This window comes from Morus notabilis, unplaced genomic scaffold (assembly GCF_000414095.1).
Source record: "Morus notabilis unplaced genomic scaffold, ASM41409v2 Scaffold103, whole genome shotgun sequence".
NCBI lineage: Eukaryota > Viridiplantae > Streptophyta > Magnoliopsida > Rosales > Moraceae > Morus > Morus notabilis.
The window spans coordinates 155,862-173,655 of record NW_010365971.1 but is presented as its reverse complement, the minus strand read 5'-3'; the positions used below and the strand labels follow the sequence as shown (position 1 = coordinate 173,655).

The 17,794-nt window shown below is 32.7% G+C and overlaps 2 protein-coding genes across 2 annotated transcripts; both read left to right on the top strand.

Annotated features, from left to right (window-relative positions):
* Positions 1 to 5,172: 5,172 nt before the first annotated feature.
* Positions 5,173 to 13,004, top strand: LOC21391910. Its single transcript, XM_024172803.1, has 21 exons — positions 5,173 to 5,385; positions 5,485 to 5,888; positions 6,127 to 6,207; positions 6,387 to 6,524; positions 7,243 to 7,361; positions 7,461 to 7,775; positions 7,896 to 7,983; positions 8,059 to 8,164; positions 8,250 to 8,363; positions 8,895 to 9,058; positions 9,159 to 9,279; positions 9,541 to 9,765; positions 9,850 to 10,031; positions 10,231 to 10,398; positions 10,483 to 10,588; positions 10,755 to 10,892; positions 11,006 to 11,167; positions 11,280 to 11,480; positions 11,822 to 12,010; positions 12,112 to 12,183; positions 12,500 to 13,004. The coding sequence occupies exons 1-21, from the start codon at positions 5,335 to 5,337 to the stop codon at positions 12,626 to 12,628; spliced, it is 3,273 nt and encodes a 1,090-aa protein (XP_024028571.1). The 5' UTR covers positions 5,173 to 5,334; the 3' UTR covers positions 12,629 to 13,004.
* Positions 13,005 to 13,527: 523 nt separating this feature from the next.
* LOC112093755 lies at positions 13,528 to 16,684 on the top strand. The gene is made up of 9 exons (XM_024172812.1): positions 13,528 to 13,711; positions 13,911 to 14,078; positions 14,163 to 14,268; positions 14,435 to 14,572; positions 14,686 to 14,847; positions 14,960 to 15,160; positions 15,502 to 15,690; positions 15,792 to 15,863; positions 16,180 to 16,684. Exons 1-9 carry the CDS (start codon positions 13,608 to 13,610, stop codon positions 16,306 to 16,308), a joined length of 1,269 nt encoding a protein of 422 aa, XP_024028580.1. The 5' UTR covers positions 13,528 to 13,607; the 3' UTR covers positions 16,309 to 16,684.
* Positions 16,685 to 17,794: the final 1,110 nt, after the last annotated feature.

Sequence of the window (17,794 nt, the reverse complement as noted above, 5' to 3'; positions counted from 1 at the left end):
TAATCATTTCTCATTTTGTTGACCCGAAGTCACTCACACAAATTCATAAACAAAGGTAACCAACAAAAAAGAAAAATAATAAAAAAGGAACTTGCATAAATCCATCCAACGTAGACAACTCCTATTTAAAATAATATCATAGGAAATCAGCACCGCTGGATAATTTTATGTAAATATGCCACATCTAAAAGTATATTATATATATATATATATATATATATATATATATTTTCAGGGCGCTGCCCTTTGTTGTCTGTCCCTTATAAAGAAAAGGAGAAAAGAAAAAGGGTGAGAAAAAAAGGATTGGTGGTTATCACAGTGCAACTTACTGGTCCGATCACGTGAGAGAATTCGTGTAAAGCTACCCTCACGAGTCATGACCTCAATAATAGGTGTTTATGGTTCTGTTCATTTCACCGATTTAAGTTTATAATTTGAGTTTTATTAAAGTAAAAAGCTCTTAAAATAATCATATTTAATTTTTTTATTACAGTAAAAAACTCTCACATAAAATCACATTTCAACGCAAATTAAAAATTTAAATTAATAAACTAAACAAATCCTATATATACTTATTATAAAAATAACATACAACCAAATAAAAATTCTGAAGTCATTAGCAAAAAATGAAAAATAAAAATAAAATTCTGAAGCAGAAACAGACATCTTTAATACCATCAACTAGATAATAACTTAATTTCTAGCAAATCACATGAGACGTTATTATTGTTAAGACTATCCAAAATTTCAACTAAAAAAAATGACTTTTTGATTGTTTTCAATATACATATATGGCCTTTTGATCTCTCTCTATCTCTCTCTTCTTTTGTTAACCACTATCCAATATCCATGGAGGAAGAAAATTCCACATGATCCCATCTGAAAGTCCAAAAAAAAAAAAAAGCCCATATCTGATATCATACGCTCTCCTCTCTCATATCAAACCATTTATCTCTTGGCGCCAGGAAGAGAGATTGATGATTTAACTTGCGAGTCAATGACGTGTGTGTTTAATTTTGTTTATGCGAGCTCGGATCCAGAGACTCCTTGGCGCTAAGCTAGGGCGGCATTGCTAATTTAACCAACATTTTAAGGAAGGTTTATATGAACTAAGAGCGGTAATTTGTGTAAATAAGTCACATTCATATCAATCTGTTTATTAATCATATTAAAAAATATCAACTCAAATATGACATGTTTATTAAACGTGTTAAAAATATCAACACAAATACGATTTATTTATTAATCGTGTTAATTGTGTCAACCCTATAACCCGTTTAAATTAATATATTGAATAAATAACTAATATAATAATTACTTATTTAACACGATCAAAACATGTTTAACATGTTCATTGGTCAATTTATCTTTTTCTTTAAGAAAAATAAATGAATTTTACCTACAAATATTAGAATTCACATTATTTGTATTTAATATGTTATATAAACTTTCATGTTATATCACATATCATTAGATTGCATATGACACATATGGTTAATCATATAAATTTAGGTCACTTTTTTGTTAGGAGGTCAATCCTAACCCAACCCATTTATTAATCACGTTAATCGTATCAAACCGATTAGACCCAAACTCATTTATAGTAAACCCAAACCCACTAACTTCGTGCGGGTTTTGAATCGTATCATCGCGTCGCTACCCAAATTGTCAACCTGTGATTGCTTTAATCCTTTGTCATTATTGTTAGTTTATAAGTTATGAGTATTGTGATGTTTTAATACTTAAATACATATATACATATATATGTATATTCATATATATATTTATCGTATATATATATTTCAAACAATTGCATAGAAATCTAAGTCGCCTTATTAATATGATCAATTTCTGACCGTTAGATATTATTAAAATCACATTAAATTAAAAAAATATACAAAATAAATAATTTATGACACATATTTAACGGTTGAAAAGTATAAAACTACCGGTAGTTTATTTTTTCTAGCCCTATCAGAGAAATTCTCGAATATATTTGTAATTTTTTTTAATATTATTATTTTTTTAAAATTTAAGGGTAGGGTGAATCTATATATATAACCTTTTTTCCGTATTACAAAAAGACCCTTAAATAAATGACTAAAAAAGAAAATAAACTTACTTATATAATTAAATTTTATTATAAAAGTGAAACTAACTATAGAGGGGGTTTTTTTTTTTTTTTTCCGAGAGACACATCCCCATGTCATATTCCCAGATTGTAAACTAATAATGAAATTTAGTTCCTAAGAGACTAATGATGCAGTAATCCCCATATAATAATGTAAAGTTAAGAGACTAATAATGCAGTAATCCCTTTTAATTTTCAAAAATTTTAAAATTTAGTTCCTAAGGTGCAAGCAAACTAACTTTCCCCAAAAAAGTTAATGAGAATTGAGTCTTTTTAGCGGAAAAATTAAGGTTTTGTTTGGTTGAAGGGATAAAAAGCATAAAAAATATAATGAGTTAGATGGATGAGAAATGTAAGGATGAAGAGATTTTATTGTTTAGTAAGAAAGGAAAGTTAGAATGATCAATGATAGTTATTTATATAATTATAATATTACCCATTTGTTATTAAATAATAATTTTTTGATGGTAAAATAGTCTTTCTATCTTGATTTTAATGAATTGTATGGAAGGATCTAAATTGTCTCTCTCCATTTATAGACGGAGCTAGGTTCTATTCAGTGGGACTTAAGGCCTCCCTCACATTTTCTATCTTTTAAAAAAATAGCATGTTTTCTTGCTAAATCATCATATTAGCCCCCATAAAATTTGAGAAAACCACTTTATTCCCTTCAAATATACATATGTTTTAATTAGCCCCACAAAATTAAGAAGAACCATTTTAACCACCACCCAAATTTACATATATTTTGTTAAATTTACATATGATCCAAAAGAAACGGAAAAGAAATTCAATTTATCTGGAAAAAAATAATTAAGCCCTCACTCACAACAAATTATGGCCTCGTTACTGCCTCCCTTTATCATTTCTTTTTTTCTCATTCCTCCAATTAAACAATAAATATGTCATCTCTTCTCATCTATCTTCTTCACTCAAAATGTTTAGATTTACTAGTTGAGCCATATATTATACATGTGGGAAATAAGTTTATGAGCGTAATCTCACGTACGTGATCTTTTTAGAAATTAAGTCCATTAATTAGAGCAAGAAGAAAAAATTATTTTAAAAAATCACATAAAAAAGAACCAAAATTATATAGGAGTTTTGAAAAAAAAAACACTTAAGTAGAGAGATATTTGAAACAAATTGTTTTAATTAAAAGAAAGTATTTCAAATAAAGATATTAATAAAAAAAAGTAAACTGTCAAAGAATATTAGGGAGAAAAAACAAAAAATAAAACAACAGGCAAAGAAATGAAGGAAAATTTTCAAAACAAAAGAAGACAAATTAAGAACAAACTGTATAGAAGTTTTAAGCGTAAAAAAAGAAAAAAAAAAGCAAGAAATCAAAATTGAAAAAAAATAAAAAAAAGAAATAAAGAAGAAATAAGACAAAAACCTTTTAAGATTAATCAAAAGTAAATAATAAAAATTTACATTTATGTATTCAAAGCGTAAGTTCAACAATTTTCTTAAAAACAAAAACAAAGCATAAAGAAATAAAGGAGAGATTGACACATAAATAAAGGAAAAACAACCGTTTTTATGTATGTTTAGATTTAGATTAAATTTAGACTTGGATTAGATTATATTAGAAAAAAGTAAAAATTCGGGCCCGTTTAGTTCGCTGATTCGAGTTTTTAATTCGAGTTGAGATATAATTTTATATAAGAGCTTTTTACTGTAGTAAAAAAATTAGATGTGATTATTTTTGAGAACTTTTTACTGTAGTAAAATTTGAATTCTAAACTTGAATCGGTGAAATAAACGGGATCGAGAAAAACGTTTGAAAACAAAGAGTAAAAAATGGAGAAGTTGACACCGGAACAAGAAACATGTAGCAAAAAGCTTTTTATATATGTAAAGATAATTTCATCTTCATCTTTGAGTAGATTTATAATTCACCTTTAAATGGTGCGTCACCGCTAAACTATGTGGACATGGACCGAATATTGACTAATTGACGTATACATGTGTTTGGAAATTGGATTTATTTATTAGGTATTAACAGCTCAAAGCTTTCCGAGTAGAGTGAAATACAGCCCACTCCCAGTAGGACTGAAAGCCAAGTTCCCACCGTCCCTTTTCTTGCATGGACCAAAAAGAGAACACAATCAATATTATAAGAAGCAATTAGACATAAAAAAATGTTTATCTCAAAAAGAAAATTAATATGTTAATTGAATTATTTTTGCTTGAAAAGATGTTAATTGATTAAAAAAGGGGAAAAAAAAATGACAACCGCTTGCCCACCAAGTCTCCCATGCAAGAAATGATAAAGGTCAGCATCATAAAGACGCGCCATTTCTCCGACCGTTATTCTTCTCTATTGCGACAGCGCCAGGTTTACCCCGTGTGAAATCATATGATAAAAATTACATATTCGTCCAAATATGAAAATTTTTTATAAGCTCAAGTTTAAACTCTCCAAACCAATCGTAAGTGGTTTGGTTTAATTTTTCTGTAAATTATCAAACCATTTAAAAAATTTTATTACTAATTTGATCGGTTGTTTTAGTTTTCAAACGGGCTTTAACACTAATGAGAATATACTCTCAAAAACAAAAAACAAAAAAAAAAAACTAATGAGAATATTTGCAGAGTGTAAATCTTTATAAATTTTCAATTATTATGCAATACTTGTGATTATATTTCTTAATTTTAGAAAATCTTTCGTTAATTTTAATGCTAAAAAACGAAACTGTCAAAAAATAAAAATATTAATGAAGCAATCTGTAAAAAAAAATATCTGAAAAGAAATTTACTACAGAATGCCACACCGAAAATTGGAAACTTAATGGAGAAGAAAAGCGAAAAAGAAAAAGAAAAAAAAAGGGCATTTTGGGTTTGCAGACAGACAGCCACAGCCTGTTCCACTTCTCGTGCTTCTTGTCTTCCTTTGTTTCTCCAACTTTTCTAAATGCGACCACTTTTTATTCTCTCTCTCTCTAAAATCCAAGACTTTACATACTTCCAGTGCAGTTACTTTTTACACGTGGAATATCTCCACAACTATTCCTTATTTTTTTTTACTATAATTTCCGCAGATTCTGCTTCTAAACACGAATCCAGACGATTTTCTTACTCGCATTAGTATGTCACTTGTCTGTTTAGTATCACAAAACACCATTATAATTAAGCACATTTCCTTTTACTTTCTTTTCTCTCAATTTTTGGTGTTGAAAAAAGAGACTTGATCATTCATGGTGATGAACAAAGGCTTTGAAACTAACGCCCATAGATGGGCTGGAAAGGTAAAAAAGAAAAAAAGGAGAGAATTATTGAACTTTCTCTGTCATTTTCGTTCTTGAATTGTTGTCGTTTGACTTTTTCTCTGACATTGGTGTTTTCAGGCCAAATTTGCCCAGCAAAGAGCAGCTACGGTTCTCAGACCAAGACCCATTAATGAAAACCAAAGTGGGTCTGGTTCAGACATGGACATTTGCTCTGATTCAGAGTTTTCTCCCCAAGATCACAAAGGTTTCTTCTCAAAATCCCAATTTTCAAGCCAAAATAAACCGAGTGATAATGGGTCATTGAAAGTTAAAAAAGTCTTTGGCGAAGATGAATGGTCAGACTCTGCTACTAGTACTGAGATTTCGTTTACTCAGACATCGGAGGGTTATTGCTCTTCAAGAGTTGCCTCAAAGTTTAGTCATGATACATTAAGTGCTCCTCCACTGGTTGATTCTGGTTCTGAGATGAGTCAAAGTGTTGACCAAATTCCAATCCTCGGAGGACATCACAAACCTTATCAGTATGCAAATTTGGCTTTTTTTTTGGTCCATTTGGTTCGACTGATGCTTCTTTCGTGAACTATTTTTCTAGGAGGGGAAAAAAAACTGTCGTATTTCTCTTGAATCTGATATGATTTTGACGTATTTGGTAGTTTAAAACTGTATATTACAAGTAGTTTTTTTTTTTTGCTCCTTTATATCTATGAGTGAAATTGATAGGAATAGTTAAACTTTAAACTTATCATTTGAGTATCACAGGGCTGATGTTGATTTGGAAGTTGATGGATTTAAGGTTTCTAAACCTGTACGCCTCCCAGCATTTCAAGCAAGGTTGGCCAGGTACTTGCAACTTCAATTTGGCGTGGTATAAATATTTGTGTTTGGTTTTTCAACTTAAGCCATTTGGAAGTATTCAGTGAAGTTGTAATTTCTTCTTTTTATTTATTTTTCTTTTCATACAGTTGTTTAAATAACTTGTTCTACTTACCATTTTGTTTTGTTTCTAAATTTGGATTCAGTGAGCAAGGAACTTGGTGTGCTGTGGTTTCTTATGATGCGTGCGTCCGCCTTTGTCTCCATGTATGGGCTTTGCGTGGTTCTAGTGAAGTTCATTGTTTCTTGGAGAATGAATGTGCATTGCTGAGAGATGCATTTGGGTGAGTCAGACTTAAGAATCCCCCTTATTTTTGTTCTTATTTGCAAGAGAGTAGTTTTCTACTATGCACCACTAAATATGACTAGTAAATGTGTAATGTGAATATTTTTTTCCACTGGATATTTCTCCTTCCTGGTGTTATGTGTAAGAGTGAAGGAGAAACAATTGATCATTTCTTCGTTCACCATTCTGTAGCCAGGAAATTATGGTATAAATTGTTCAATGAAGCTGGTTTCTGTTGGGCTGTTCCTGCTCGGTGCAAGTCTTTGATGTTGGAGAAAACGGTGGAATGGTTCTAAATAGTAAACTCTAATAGCATGGCTAGAGCTTTGTGGAAGAGTATGGTGATTCCGTCACTTTGGGTGATTTGGATGGAAAGGAAGGCTACGATTTTTGTAAGGGAAATGGAGTTTATTGATCTATTTGACAAGGAGAAGTTTTCAGCTTCTTTGTGGGCTTCGACGGATAAAATCTTTTAAGGATTTTTCCTTTTTCTTTGATTGTTTGGAATGGGAAGGATGTTATAAGAGGCTAATTTTTATCTATGTTTAAGTGGTTTTGTTCTGTGTCCTATTTTTATTTCTTTTGTTAATTCTCTGTTTCTTTTGACTTCTGAGGGCTCCTTGTGAATGTGATGTTTGATATTAGTCGCATTTTCACTCTTTAAACTTCCTTTTGTTCTCCTGATATTTTCTTCGTTTACAATTCTATAATTGTAGTTTGAGGCATGTACTATTGCAATCAGAGGATGAGTTACTGGAAAAACGATCTACAGAGCTAGTGAGCCAGGGAGCTGCTCAAAAAACTAGGAAAACGTCTGGTAAAATAAAACTGCAAGGTACTGAACTTAGTTTTATTTTTATTTTTTTTCCCTTCCAGTTGCTTTTGTTTATCATGTCATCCATAAAACCATATTCTGATCCTTGGCATTGTACAGTCCGCAAAGTTAAAATTGGTTTGGAGCCACCTCCATCTTGCTTTGTTTTGTCGACTCTGAAGTCGTCAATAGTCGAGAATGAATCGTTACAAAGACGATACCTCAATGTTAAATCAATTCTGTCATCTACCTGCAAGTCTATTAAAAGAGTCCATGTAGCTCCTCAGGTTCCTGCAAATGCTTCCTTGTCTAATCGGAGTTTGGCTTACCTGCATGCTAGCACCAAGTACATGAAACAGGTTTCTGCGGTGTTGAAAATTGGGGCTACCAATTTATGCAGCAGTTCTTTGTCATATGATCATCAAGTAGTTCAAGGTGTGTAATTTTTAGTGCAGTATTTTAGATAAGCTGCAATAGTGAGCAATTTATTCTTTTTTGGTTCTTTTTTCATTTTGGTTATGGTAGAATCTTAGTTAGGTGATCTCTGGTTGACAGAAACATATTCTTGCTTGTTAAAGATGAAGAGTTCACCCGATGAGGATTCAGTTCGACTGCGACCAGGATCTGGTGAAGACTATGTATTGTATGTATTTATATTTATTTTTTGGTCTCATTTGGATGGATTAGTATATGGTTACTCATATATGTGTCTATACAGCTTTCCAGATGGTCTTGCTGATAATTTGATTGTTGAAGTACGAGATTCTAAGGGATGCTATTATGGTCGTACCTTAGTTCAAGTGGCTGCAATAGCTGATAGCCTGGTACGATTTTCTTACTTTTCCAATCATTAGTTCCAAAAGCAGCTACTAATAACACTTGGGAGTCTAAATGTTGGTTTGAATTCAGGAAGACAAACTGAAATGGTGGCCAATATATAGTGATCCGGAGCATGAACCTGTTGGAAGAGTGCAATTGTACATAAACTATACAACCACTCTTGGTGAAAGTAATCATCCAAAGGTAAATTTGTAATTTCACTACTTGCGATTAATCTTTGTGCGGGTACAATGCATTTTAGCTGCTAGAGTAGAACTGAATAATATAGTGTTTATGTAGTTCAGCCTGGTGTTGTGCCCGGTCTTGTATTGATGTAACTTCACAGACAAAAAATAAAAAATAAATAAATAAATAAATAAAAAGAAATGTTAAAACGGCAAGAAGCGAGACAAATATATATATATATAAAGCAATACACAACAGCCAGAGGAAAAAAATGCCTTTTGGTTCACTTGCCAAACCGATTTGCATCCAGAACTTTCTAAATCGTGATTGTAAGAGTAGCAACCTCAATTCCATACTGAGCCTCAGTTCTTAGCATAACATAAAATTACTGATTTGGAAGGGTCTTTAATACATAAGACGCTGAATAAAGTTATGTATGAAGCTTTTATAAAATTAATCTTTTGGTGGTGTTGGTGGTATTTGAGAATATTTCTACCAGAACATTGAAAGTGGTCAAGTGATACTTATTTCTGTTTTTTCTGCCTGCAGTGTGGCTCTGTTGCGGAAACAATGGCATATGACTTTCTGTTAGAAGTTGCATTGAAAGTTCAACAATTTCATCAGAGAAATTTGTTACTAAAAGATCCATGGAGGTGGCTGGTGATTGAATTTGCATCTTACTATGGAGTGTCAGATGCCTACACCAAACTAAGGTAATGGAACATGCAACGCTACTCTTGATCAAAGTTGTGATACTTTGTTATGGATCTTAATAGCGAATCTAAGTTATATCATCTTTATCTTTATCTACAGATATCTTTCACACATCATGGATGTGGCTACACCCACAGAGTACTGTCTGAACTTGGTTTATGATTTGATGTCCCATGTGCTTATGAAGGAAAACAGCAGGAGTACCTTAAGTCATCAGGAGGTCTGAGCTAACTCAGAGTGAAATTTCTTTTTACTTGTATCATAGATTTTGTTTTCAACAGCTTTAACAATCCACTGTAGAAATTCAGTTAGTTTTTCTGTTAAAACATAAAATAATTCCTATGTAAACTTTATCCTCTGGCATAAATTTCTTTCTTATGTGGTCCTATAACAAGTCTACATGCTGGGATTTTGTTTTGTTTCATTGTTTTCCCTCTTTTTTTATATGAATTCTGAATATAATATATAAATCGCTAACCAGAAACGCATACTGGCGGACATAGAGGATCAAGTTAAGGACATACTTGCTTTGGTTTTTGAGAACTACAAGTCGCTCGATGAATCTTCTCCATCAGGGATGATGGATGTTTTCGGACCAGCCAGCGGGTTGGTGGCGCCTGCCTTGGCACCTGCCATCAAGTTATACACCCTTATGCATGATATTTTGAGTCCGGAAGCACAGTTGAAGTTTTGCAGATATTTTCAGGTAAAGGATCCTAAATTTGACATGCCTGCTTGGTCCTTTCAGTACCTTTTTTTGTGCTTAATACTTTTCAAGTGACTTTTACAGGCTGCTACAAAGAAGAGGTTAAGAAGGCATTTGACAGAAACAGATGAATTTACACAGAGCAATAGTGAGAGAACGCCAATGGATCTCCCAATGTCTTATGGGAAAATGAAATCTCTGATTCTGAATATCAGAAATGAAGTTTTCACAGATATGAAAATTCACAACCAGCATGTCCTTCCAAGGTATATAAAAGTCGTTTCATTTTTATTATTTTCAATGTTTTAGTACCTTTTGGGACATATATTTTATTCCCTTTGAATTTGCCTGAACAAATGATTCATTATACAACCAAAGTCATTTGCTTGTTATCTCAAATCTTGGCATTTTGGTCACCTTATTCGTCGTTTAATGTATCAGTGGCATTCTTTTTCTTCTGTGCAGTTTCATCGAGCTTCCAAATATTTCTTCATCCATATACAGTGTGGAGCTCGGCAGTAGATTGCACGGTTTCCTTGTTGCATGCCCTCCTCCCGCCCCTTCACCTCCTGTTTCCGAACTTGTTATTGCAGCAGCAGACTTTCAAAGGGATCTTTCCCTGTGGAATGTCAAGTAATAGATTTTCCTTTTCTGATTTTGATGATGATTTTTGTGTCAATGTCTATATGGTCTTTACTCATGTGTAAACTTTCTCAGTCCTGTCAATGGCGGTGTTGATGCAAAAAAGTTGTTCGACCCACACATAAACCTCTGGATTCAAGATAAGCGTCATGATTTACTTGACTTTTGCAAACAAGATAAGGTTTATACTGTAATACTACGGTCTTATCCATCTAAATTTACTCAAATTTTGGTAGGATAGAAATGACAATTGATTCCAGCTGGTTACTATTCTTTGACTAGAAAAATCTTATTGAAGCTGGTGTGTTCCAATTCTTGGCAACTCACCAGAAATTCGTCTCTTTCAGGTTAAAGCATGTGGTGTTGGAACACAAAATTCAACGACACCTTTCATTGATGAAATGTTTGTCCGTCTGGAGGCGACAATCAATGAATACCAAATCATACTTTGCCGATGGCCAGAGTATATTTCACTTTTGGAGAATGTAAGTGCTCAAATACGTTTCCTTTATTCCTTTTTTTGATTTCCTTTGAAATTCAAATTTCATATAAGCTTATATTTTTGAGTTTATGTTTGTCTACAAAAAAAAAAAAAAAGGCGATTGCAGATGTTGAGAAAGCAACTGTTGAAGCTGTAGAGAAGCAATTTGGTGATGTTTTGTTACCACTGAAGGATAATCTGACAAACAAAATATTTGGCCTCAAATATGTCCAGAGACTATCTAAAGGAACAGTTAACACCTATTTGGTCCCAGATGAGGTGGATTTCTGCTAGCTCCTTATACTTTCATAGTTTTTCCTTAACTTTGTTTATATATATATCTGTTTGTGGGCTTTTTTTTTAAAAATTTTTATTTTTCGTTTTTTTCCAGTTAGGAATTTTTTTAAATTCTATGAGGAGGTTGCTAGATGTGCTGTGCCCAAAAATAGATAGCCAGATGAAATCTTGGAGTTCTTGCATACCTGACGATGGACGAGCTGTCATAGGAGAACATCTTAATGATGTAAAAGTGATGCTGAGATCCAAATTTAGAAGTTATGGGCAGGCAATTGTAGAGAAACTTGCCGACAATGTAAGGAGCAAACTCCATGGAGTTCAAGTATTTTCTTCCCCTTAAGCTTATAATAAACAATGTAGGTTTCGGTTTAACTTGATGGCAAAACTCAAATTATTTGACTGCAAAATATTCTTACAGTTATGGCGCTTCTTCACTCCTGGACTCATCTTGACCATTTCATTTCTTTTGCTGATTCACTTTTGCTGATTCCCACACTCTAGTTTTTGCATACAATTGGATGTCATAACCAAATATTTCCTTCTAAAGTAGATTCAGAATGCCCATTTCAGATTTTATCTTTGCCTATTATCATTTTGACATAGAACTTATGCTGTTCTTGTTTCTTTGAAATGCAGACTAAGGTGCAGAGTTCAACAAAGTTGAAGAACATAATTCGCGACTCAAAGGAGGCAGAATCTGATGTTCAAAGCAGAATGCAGCCCTTGAGGGATCTTCTTATAAAGACAATACATCATCTTGATTCTGTTGTGGAGCCTACAGTGTTCGTACAAATCTGTAAAGAATTCTGGGAACGAATGGGACAGGTAACATAAGAAAAGAAAAAGAAAAAAAAAAAGAACTAGAATTGTAGCATGAATATAAAACATCCATATTAAAAATTTACTTATCATTTTTTTCCCTGCAGGATATGTTGCATCTTCTGGAAGATGGGAGAGAGAAGGGATCTTGGTACAAAGGCTTACGGGTTGCAGTGTCCGTAAGTTGAACTTTGTCCTCTGAGCTTTCTGGGCCAGAGAAATTTTGGCCTACGTTCACCTTCTATTTAGTTTATCCTAAGAAATAATTATAGTTTCCTTAGCTGCATAGATTGAATTAGTTGAACTCAATATGCATACCCTTTATTATACAATCCCATAAAATGTCTAAAAGTCGTCTTGTTTTTAATTATTTTTGACTTCCTTTTGCCTAGAGTTATTTAACTTTATTTTTGACCTTTTTATTTATTTATTTTGTGGAAAATGATATTCTTTTATCCACTATGGATCAGATATAATGCCCTTTGGATTTTGCAGATTTTGGATGACATATTTGCATCAGAAATGCAAAAATTACGTGGGAATTCATTGCAAAGGAAAGACCTTGAGCCACCAGGATCAATAAGAGAGATTCATTCCATGTTGTGCAAAGATGCTCATTATTAGAAGTCAAACCACAATGGCACAATCGTCATATCCACTTTTCCTCTATTCAGGCGTAAGCCTGCCTCGTCATTTTTTGTAGGCACTCAATCTGTTTCAGTCTTCATCATATGTTTTATTTTATTACTATTATTTTTATTATATATAATATATTTGTATAGATTGTGCCATCACGCCTCCGTGGTGGCTGTGATTTTTTTGCTTTTATTTTTTTTTATTTTTCCTTTTATTTTATCATTCCTTGTTGAGAATATAAAATATTTAGAGCTAATACCGTAGGCTCCCCCAATTTTGGTGTTGGGATAGCATGATGGCGTGGGGATGTATATAATTCCATACTGCAGCTATAAATGATAAATCTGATATATAACTTTTGCCATTTGTTCTTTCTGCATATAATCTTCTTGTTTCCATCAGCTAACTTGAGTATGGTTGTAAATTACTGTTTCGAATCTCTCAACTATTATGGTATTTGTTGAATCTCTCAAATGATATATATATATATATATACATATATATATATATATATATCATCATCATGTTGTAACTTGTAAGCTTAACTAAAGCGAAATGTATTGACACAAAATGCACCAACAGGTATATTTTGTTTTTAACCTGTAATTGTTTTTCAACTAGCAACTAATGGAAAAGTTTATCAAGTTGATGTGAAATTAACAAAATAAACTTTTTATTTGTTTTCTTATTTTTACAATGACCTGCCCATTGTTTGTACTTTGTGCAGTGTAAATGGTAGTCGTGCTAACTGATGTCACATTCTCACTATGTCAACACATCACACATCTATATGTATATGTATATTTATTGTGGGTTTTTTTGAATCATGCCTGCTTGGTCCTTTCAGTACCTTTTTTTGTGCTTAATACTTTTCAAGTGACTTTTACAGGCTGCTACAAAGAAGAGGTTAAGAAGGCATTTGACAGAAACAGATGAATTTACACAGAGCAATAGTGAGAGAACGCCAATGGATCTCCCAATGTCTTATGGGAAAATGAAATCTCTGATTCTGAATATCAGAAATGAAGTTTTCACAGATATGAAAATTCACAACCAGCATGTCCTTCCAAGGTATATAAAAGTCGTTTCATTTTTATTATTTTCAATGTTTTAGTACCTTTTGGGACATATATTTTATTCCCTTTGAATTTGCCTGAACAAATGATTCATTATACAACCAAAGTCATTTGCTTGTTATCTCAAATCTTGGCATTTTGGTCACCTTATTCGTCGTTTAATGTATCAGTGGCATTCTTTTTCTTCTGTGCAGTTTCATCGAGCTTCCAAATATTTCTTCATCCATATACAGTGTGGAGCTCGGCAGTAGATTGCACGGTTTCCTTGTTGCATGCCCTCCTCCCGCCCCTTCACCTCCTGTTTCCGAACTTGTTATTGCAGCAGCAGACTTTCAAAGGGATCTTTCCCTGTGGAATGTCAAGTAATAGATTTTCCTTTTCTGATTTTGATGATGATTTTTGTGTCAATGTCTATATGGTCTTTACTCATGTGTAAACTTTCTCAGTCCTGTCAATGGCGGTGTTGATGCAAAAAAGTTGTTCGACCCACACATAAACCTCTGGATTCAAGATAAGCGTCATGATTTACTTGACTTTTGCAAACAAGATAAGGTTTATACTGTAATACTACGGTCTTATCCATCTAAATTTACTCAAATTTTGGTAGGATAGAAATGACAATTGATTCCAGCTGGTTACTATTCTTTGACTAGAAAAATCTTATTGAAGCTGGTGTGTTCCAATTCTTGGCAACTCACCAGAAATTCGTCTCTTTCAGGTTAAAGCATGTGGTGTTGGAACACAAAATTCAACGACACCTTTCATTGATGAAATGTTTGTCCGTCTGGAGGCGACAATCAATGAATACCAAATCATACTTTGCCGATGGCCAGAGTATATTTCACTTTTGGAGAATGTAAGTGCTCAAATACGTTTCCTTTATTCCTTTTTTTGATTTCCTTTGAAATTCAAATTTCATATAAGCTTATATTTTTGAGTTTATGTTTGTCTACAAAAAAAAAAAAAAAGGCGATTGCAGATGTTGAGAAAGCAACTGTTGAAGCTGTAGAGAAGCAATTTGGTGATGTTTTGTTACCACTGAAGGATAATCTGACAAACAAAATATTTGGCCTCAAATATGTCCAGAGACTATCTAAAGGAACAGTTAACACCTATTTGGTCCCAGATGAGGTGGATTTCTGCTAGCTCCTTATACTTTCATAGTTTTTCCTTAACTTTGTTTATATATATATCTGTTTGTGGGCTTTTTTTTTAAAAATTTTTATTTTTCGTTTTTTTCCAGTTAGGAATTTTTTTAAATTCTATGAGGAGGTTGCTAGATGTGCTGTGCCCAAAAATAGATAGCCAGATGAAATCTTGGAGTTCTTGCATACCTGACGATGGACGAGCTGTCATAGGAGAACATCTTAATGATGTAAAAGTGATGCTGAGATCCAAATTTAGAAGTTATGGGCAGGCAATTGTAGAGAAACTTGCCGACAATGTAAGGAGCAAACTCCATGGAGTTCAAGTATTTTCTTCCCCTTAAGCTTATAATAAACAATGTAGGTTTCGGTTTAACTTGATGGCAAAACTCAAATTATTTGACTGCAAAATATTCTTACAGTTATGGCGCTTCTTCACTCCTGGACTCATCTTGACCATTTCATTTCTTTTGCTGATTCACTTTTGCTGATTCCCACACTCTAGTTTTTGCATACAATTGGATGTCATAACCAAATATTTCCTTCTAAAGTAGATTCAGAATGCCCATTTCAGATTTTATCTTTGCCTATTATCATTTTGACATAGAACTTATGCTGTTCTTGTTTCTTTGAAATGCAGACTAAGGTGCAGAGTTCAACAAAGTTGAAGAACATAATTCGCGACTCAAAGGAGGCAGAATCTGATGTTCAAAGCAGAATGCAGCCCTTGAGGGATCTTCTTATAAAGACAATACATCATCTTGATTCTGTTGTGGAGCCTACAGTGTTCGTACAAATCTGTAAAGAATTCTGGGAACGAATGGGACAGGTAACATAAGAAAAGAAAAAGAAAAAAAAAAAGAACTAGAATTGTAGCATGAATATAAAACATCCATATTAAAAATTTACTTATCATTTTTTTCCCTGCAGGATATGTTGCATCTTCTGGAAGATGGGAGAGAGAAGGGATCTTGGTACAAAGGCTTACGGGTTGCAGTGTCCGTAAGTTGAACTTTGTCCTCTGAGCTTTCTGGGCCAGAGAAATTTTGGCCTACGTTCACCTTCTATTTAGTTTATCCTAAGAAATAATTATAGTTTCCTTAGCTGCATAGATTGAATTAGTTGAACTCAATATGCATACCCTTTATTATACAATCCCATAAAATGTCTAAAAGTCGTCTTGTTTTTAATTATTTTTGACTTCCTTTTGCCTAGAGTTATTTAACTTTATTTTTGACCTTTTTATTTATTTATTTTGTGGAAAATGATATTCTTTTATCCACTATGGATCAGATATAATGCCCTTTGGATTTTGCAGATTTTGGATGACATATTTGCATCAGAAATGCAAAAATTACGTGGGAATTCATTGCAAAGGAAAGACCTTGAGCCACCAGGATCAATAAGAGAGATTCATTCCATGTTGTGCAAAGATGCTCATTATTAGAAGTCAAACCACAATGGCACAATCGTCATATCCACTTTTCCTCTATTCAGGCGTAAGCCTGCCTCGTCATTTTTTGTAGGCACTCAATCTGTTTCAGTCTTCATCATATGTTTTATTTTATTACTATTATTTTTATTATATATAATATATTTGTATAGATTGTGCCATCACGCCTCCGTGGTGGCTGTGATTTTTTTGCTTTTATTTTTTTTTATTTTTCCTTTTATTTTATCATTCCTTGTTGAGAATATAAAATATTTAGAGCTAATACCGTAGGCTCCCCCAATTTTGGTGTTGGGATAGCATGATGGCGTGGGGATGTATATAATTCCATACTGCAGCTATAAATGATAAATCTGATATATAACTTTTGCCATTTGTTCTTTCTGCATATAATCTTCTTGTTTCCATCAGCTAACTTGAGTATGGTTGTAAATTACTGTTTCGAATCTCTCAACTATTATGGTATTTGTTGAATCTCTCAAATGATATATATATATATATATACATATATATATATATATATATCATCATCATGTTGTAACTTGTAAGCTTAACTAAAGCGAAATGTATTGACACAAAATGCACCAACAGGTATATTTTGTTTTTAACCTGTAATTGTTTTTCAACTAGCAACTAATGGAAAAGTTTATCAAGTTGATGTGAAATTAACAAAATAAACTTTTTATTTGTTTTCTTATTTTTACAATGACCTGCCCATTGTTTGTACTTTGTGCAGTGTAAATGGTAGTCGTGCTAACTGATGTCACATTCTCACTATGTCAACACATCACACATCTATATGTATATGTATATTTATTGTGGGTTTTTTTGAATTATTTACTTTCTTTTTTTTTACCTTGTTTTTAAGTTTATTCGAGTGTATACCTTTTATTTTTTATCACATTAAATGTATATCTTAAGATTTGGCTCGATTTTGATTTAAATTAGGCAATTTGGGTAGTTTAGGCGATTTTTTAGACACCCTTAACCTTGACATTTAAAAGTGATTCTCATTGTGAGTGGTGATTTATTTTTTATTTTTTTAAAGGGTTATTAGTCTATAGATTATGAGAATGAGCTATTTTGGTACATGAATTTTTAATTTTTACAAATTACTCTTTGACGGTTTTAATCTCTCACGCTAAAATTAGCAAGCTGACTTCTAAAATTTCTCAAAAATAATGACTTATCCAAACGGAAAGTAACTGAAATTTAGTACTCAAACAGTCGCCTTTAATGCAATCTGTTCTTGTTTTTAAGCAATATTCATTTAGATTGTGGGTATATGGAGCGGGTTGACATTTAAGCTACTCAAAGTAGAAAGAAAAATGACATTGATTTGTTAAGCCGAAGGAATTATACAGGAGACTACTTTCTAACACAACAATGTTTGACATAACGGTGCATTTTGAAAGTCAGGCAGCAAAACGAGTGGCAAAACGACAAAAGTGACACAGTTTGGAAAAAAAAAAAAAATATATAT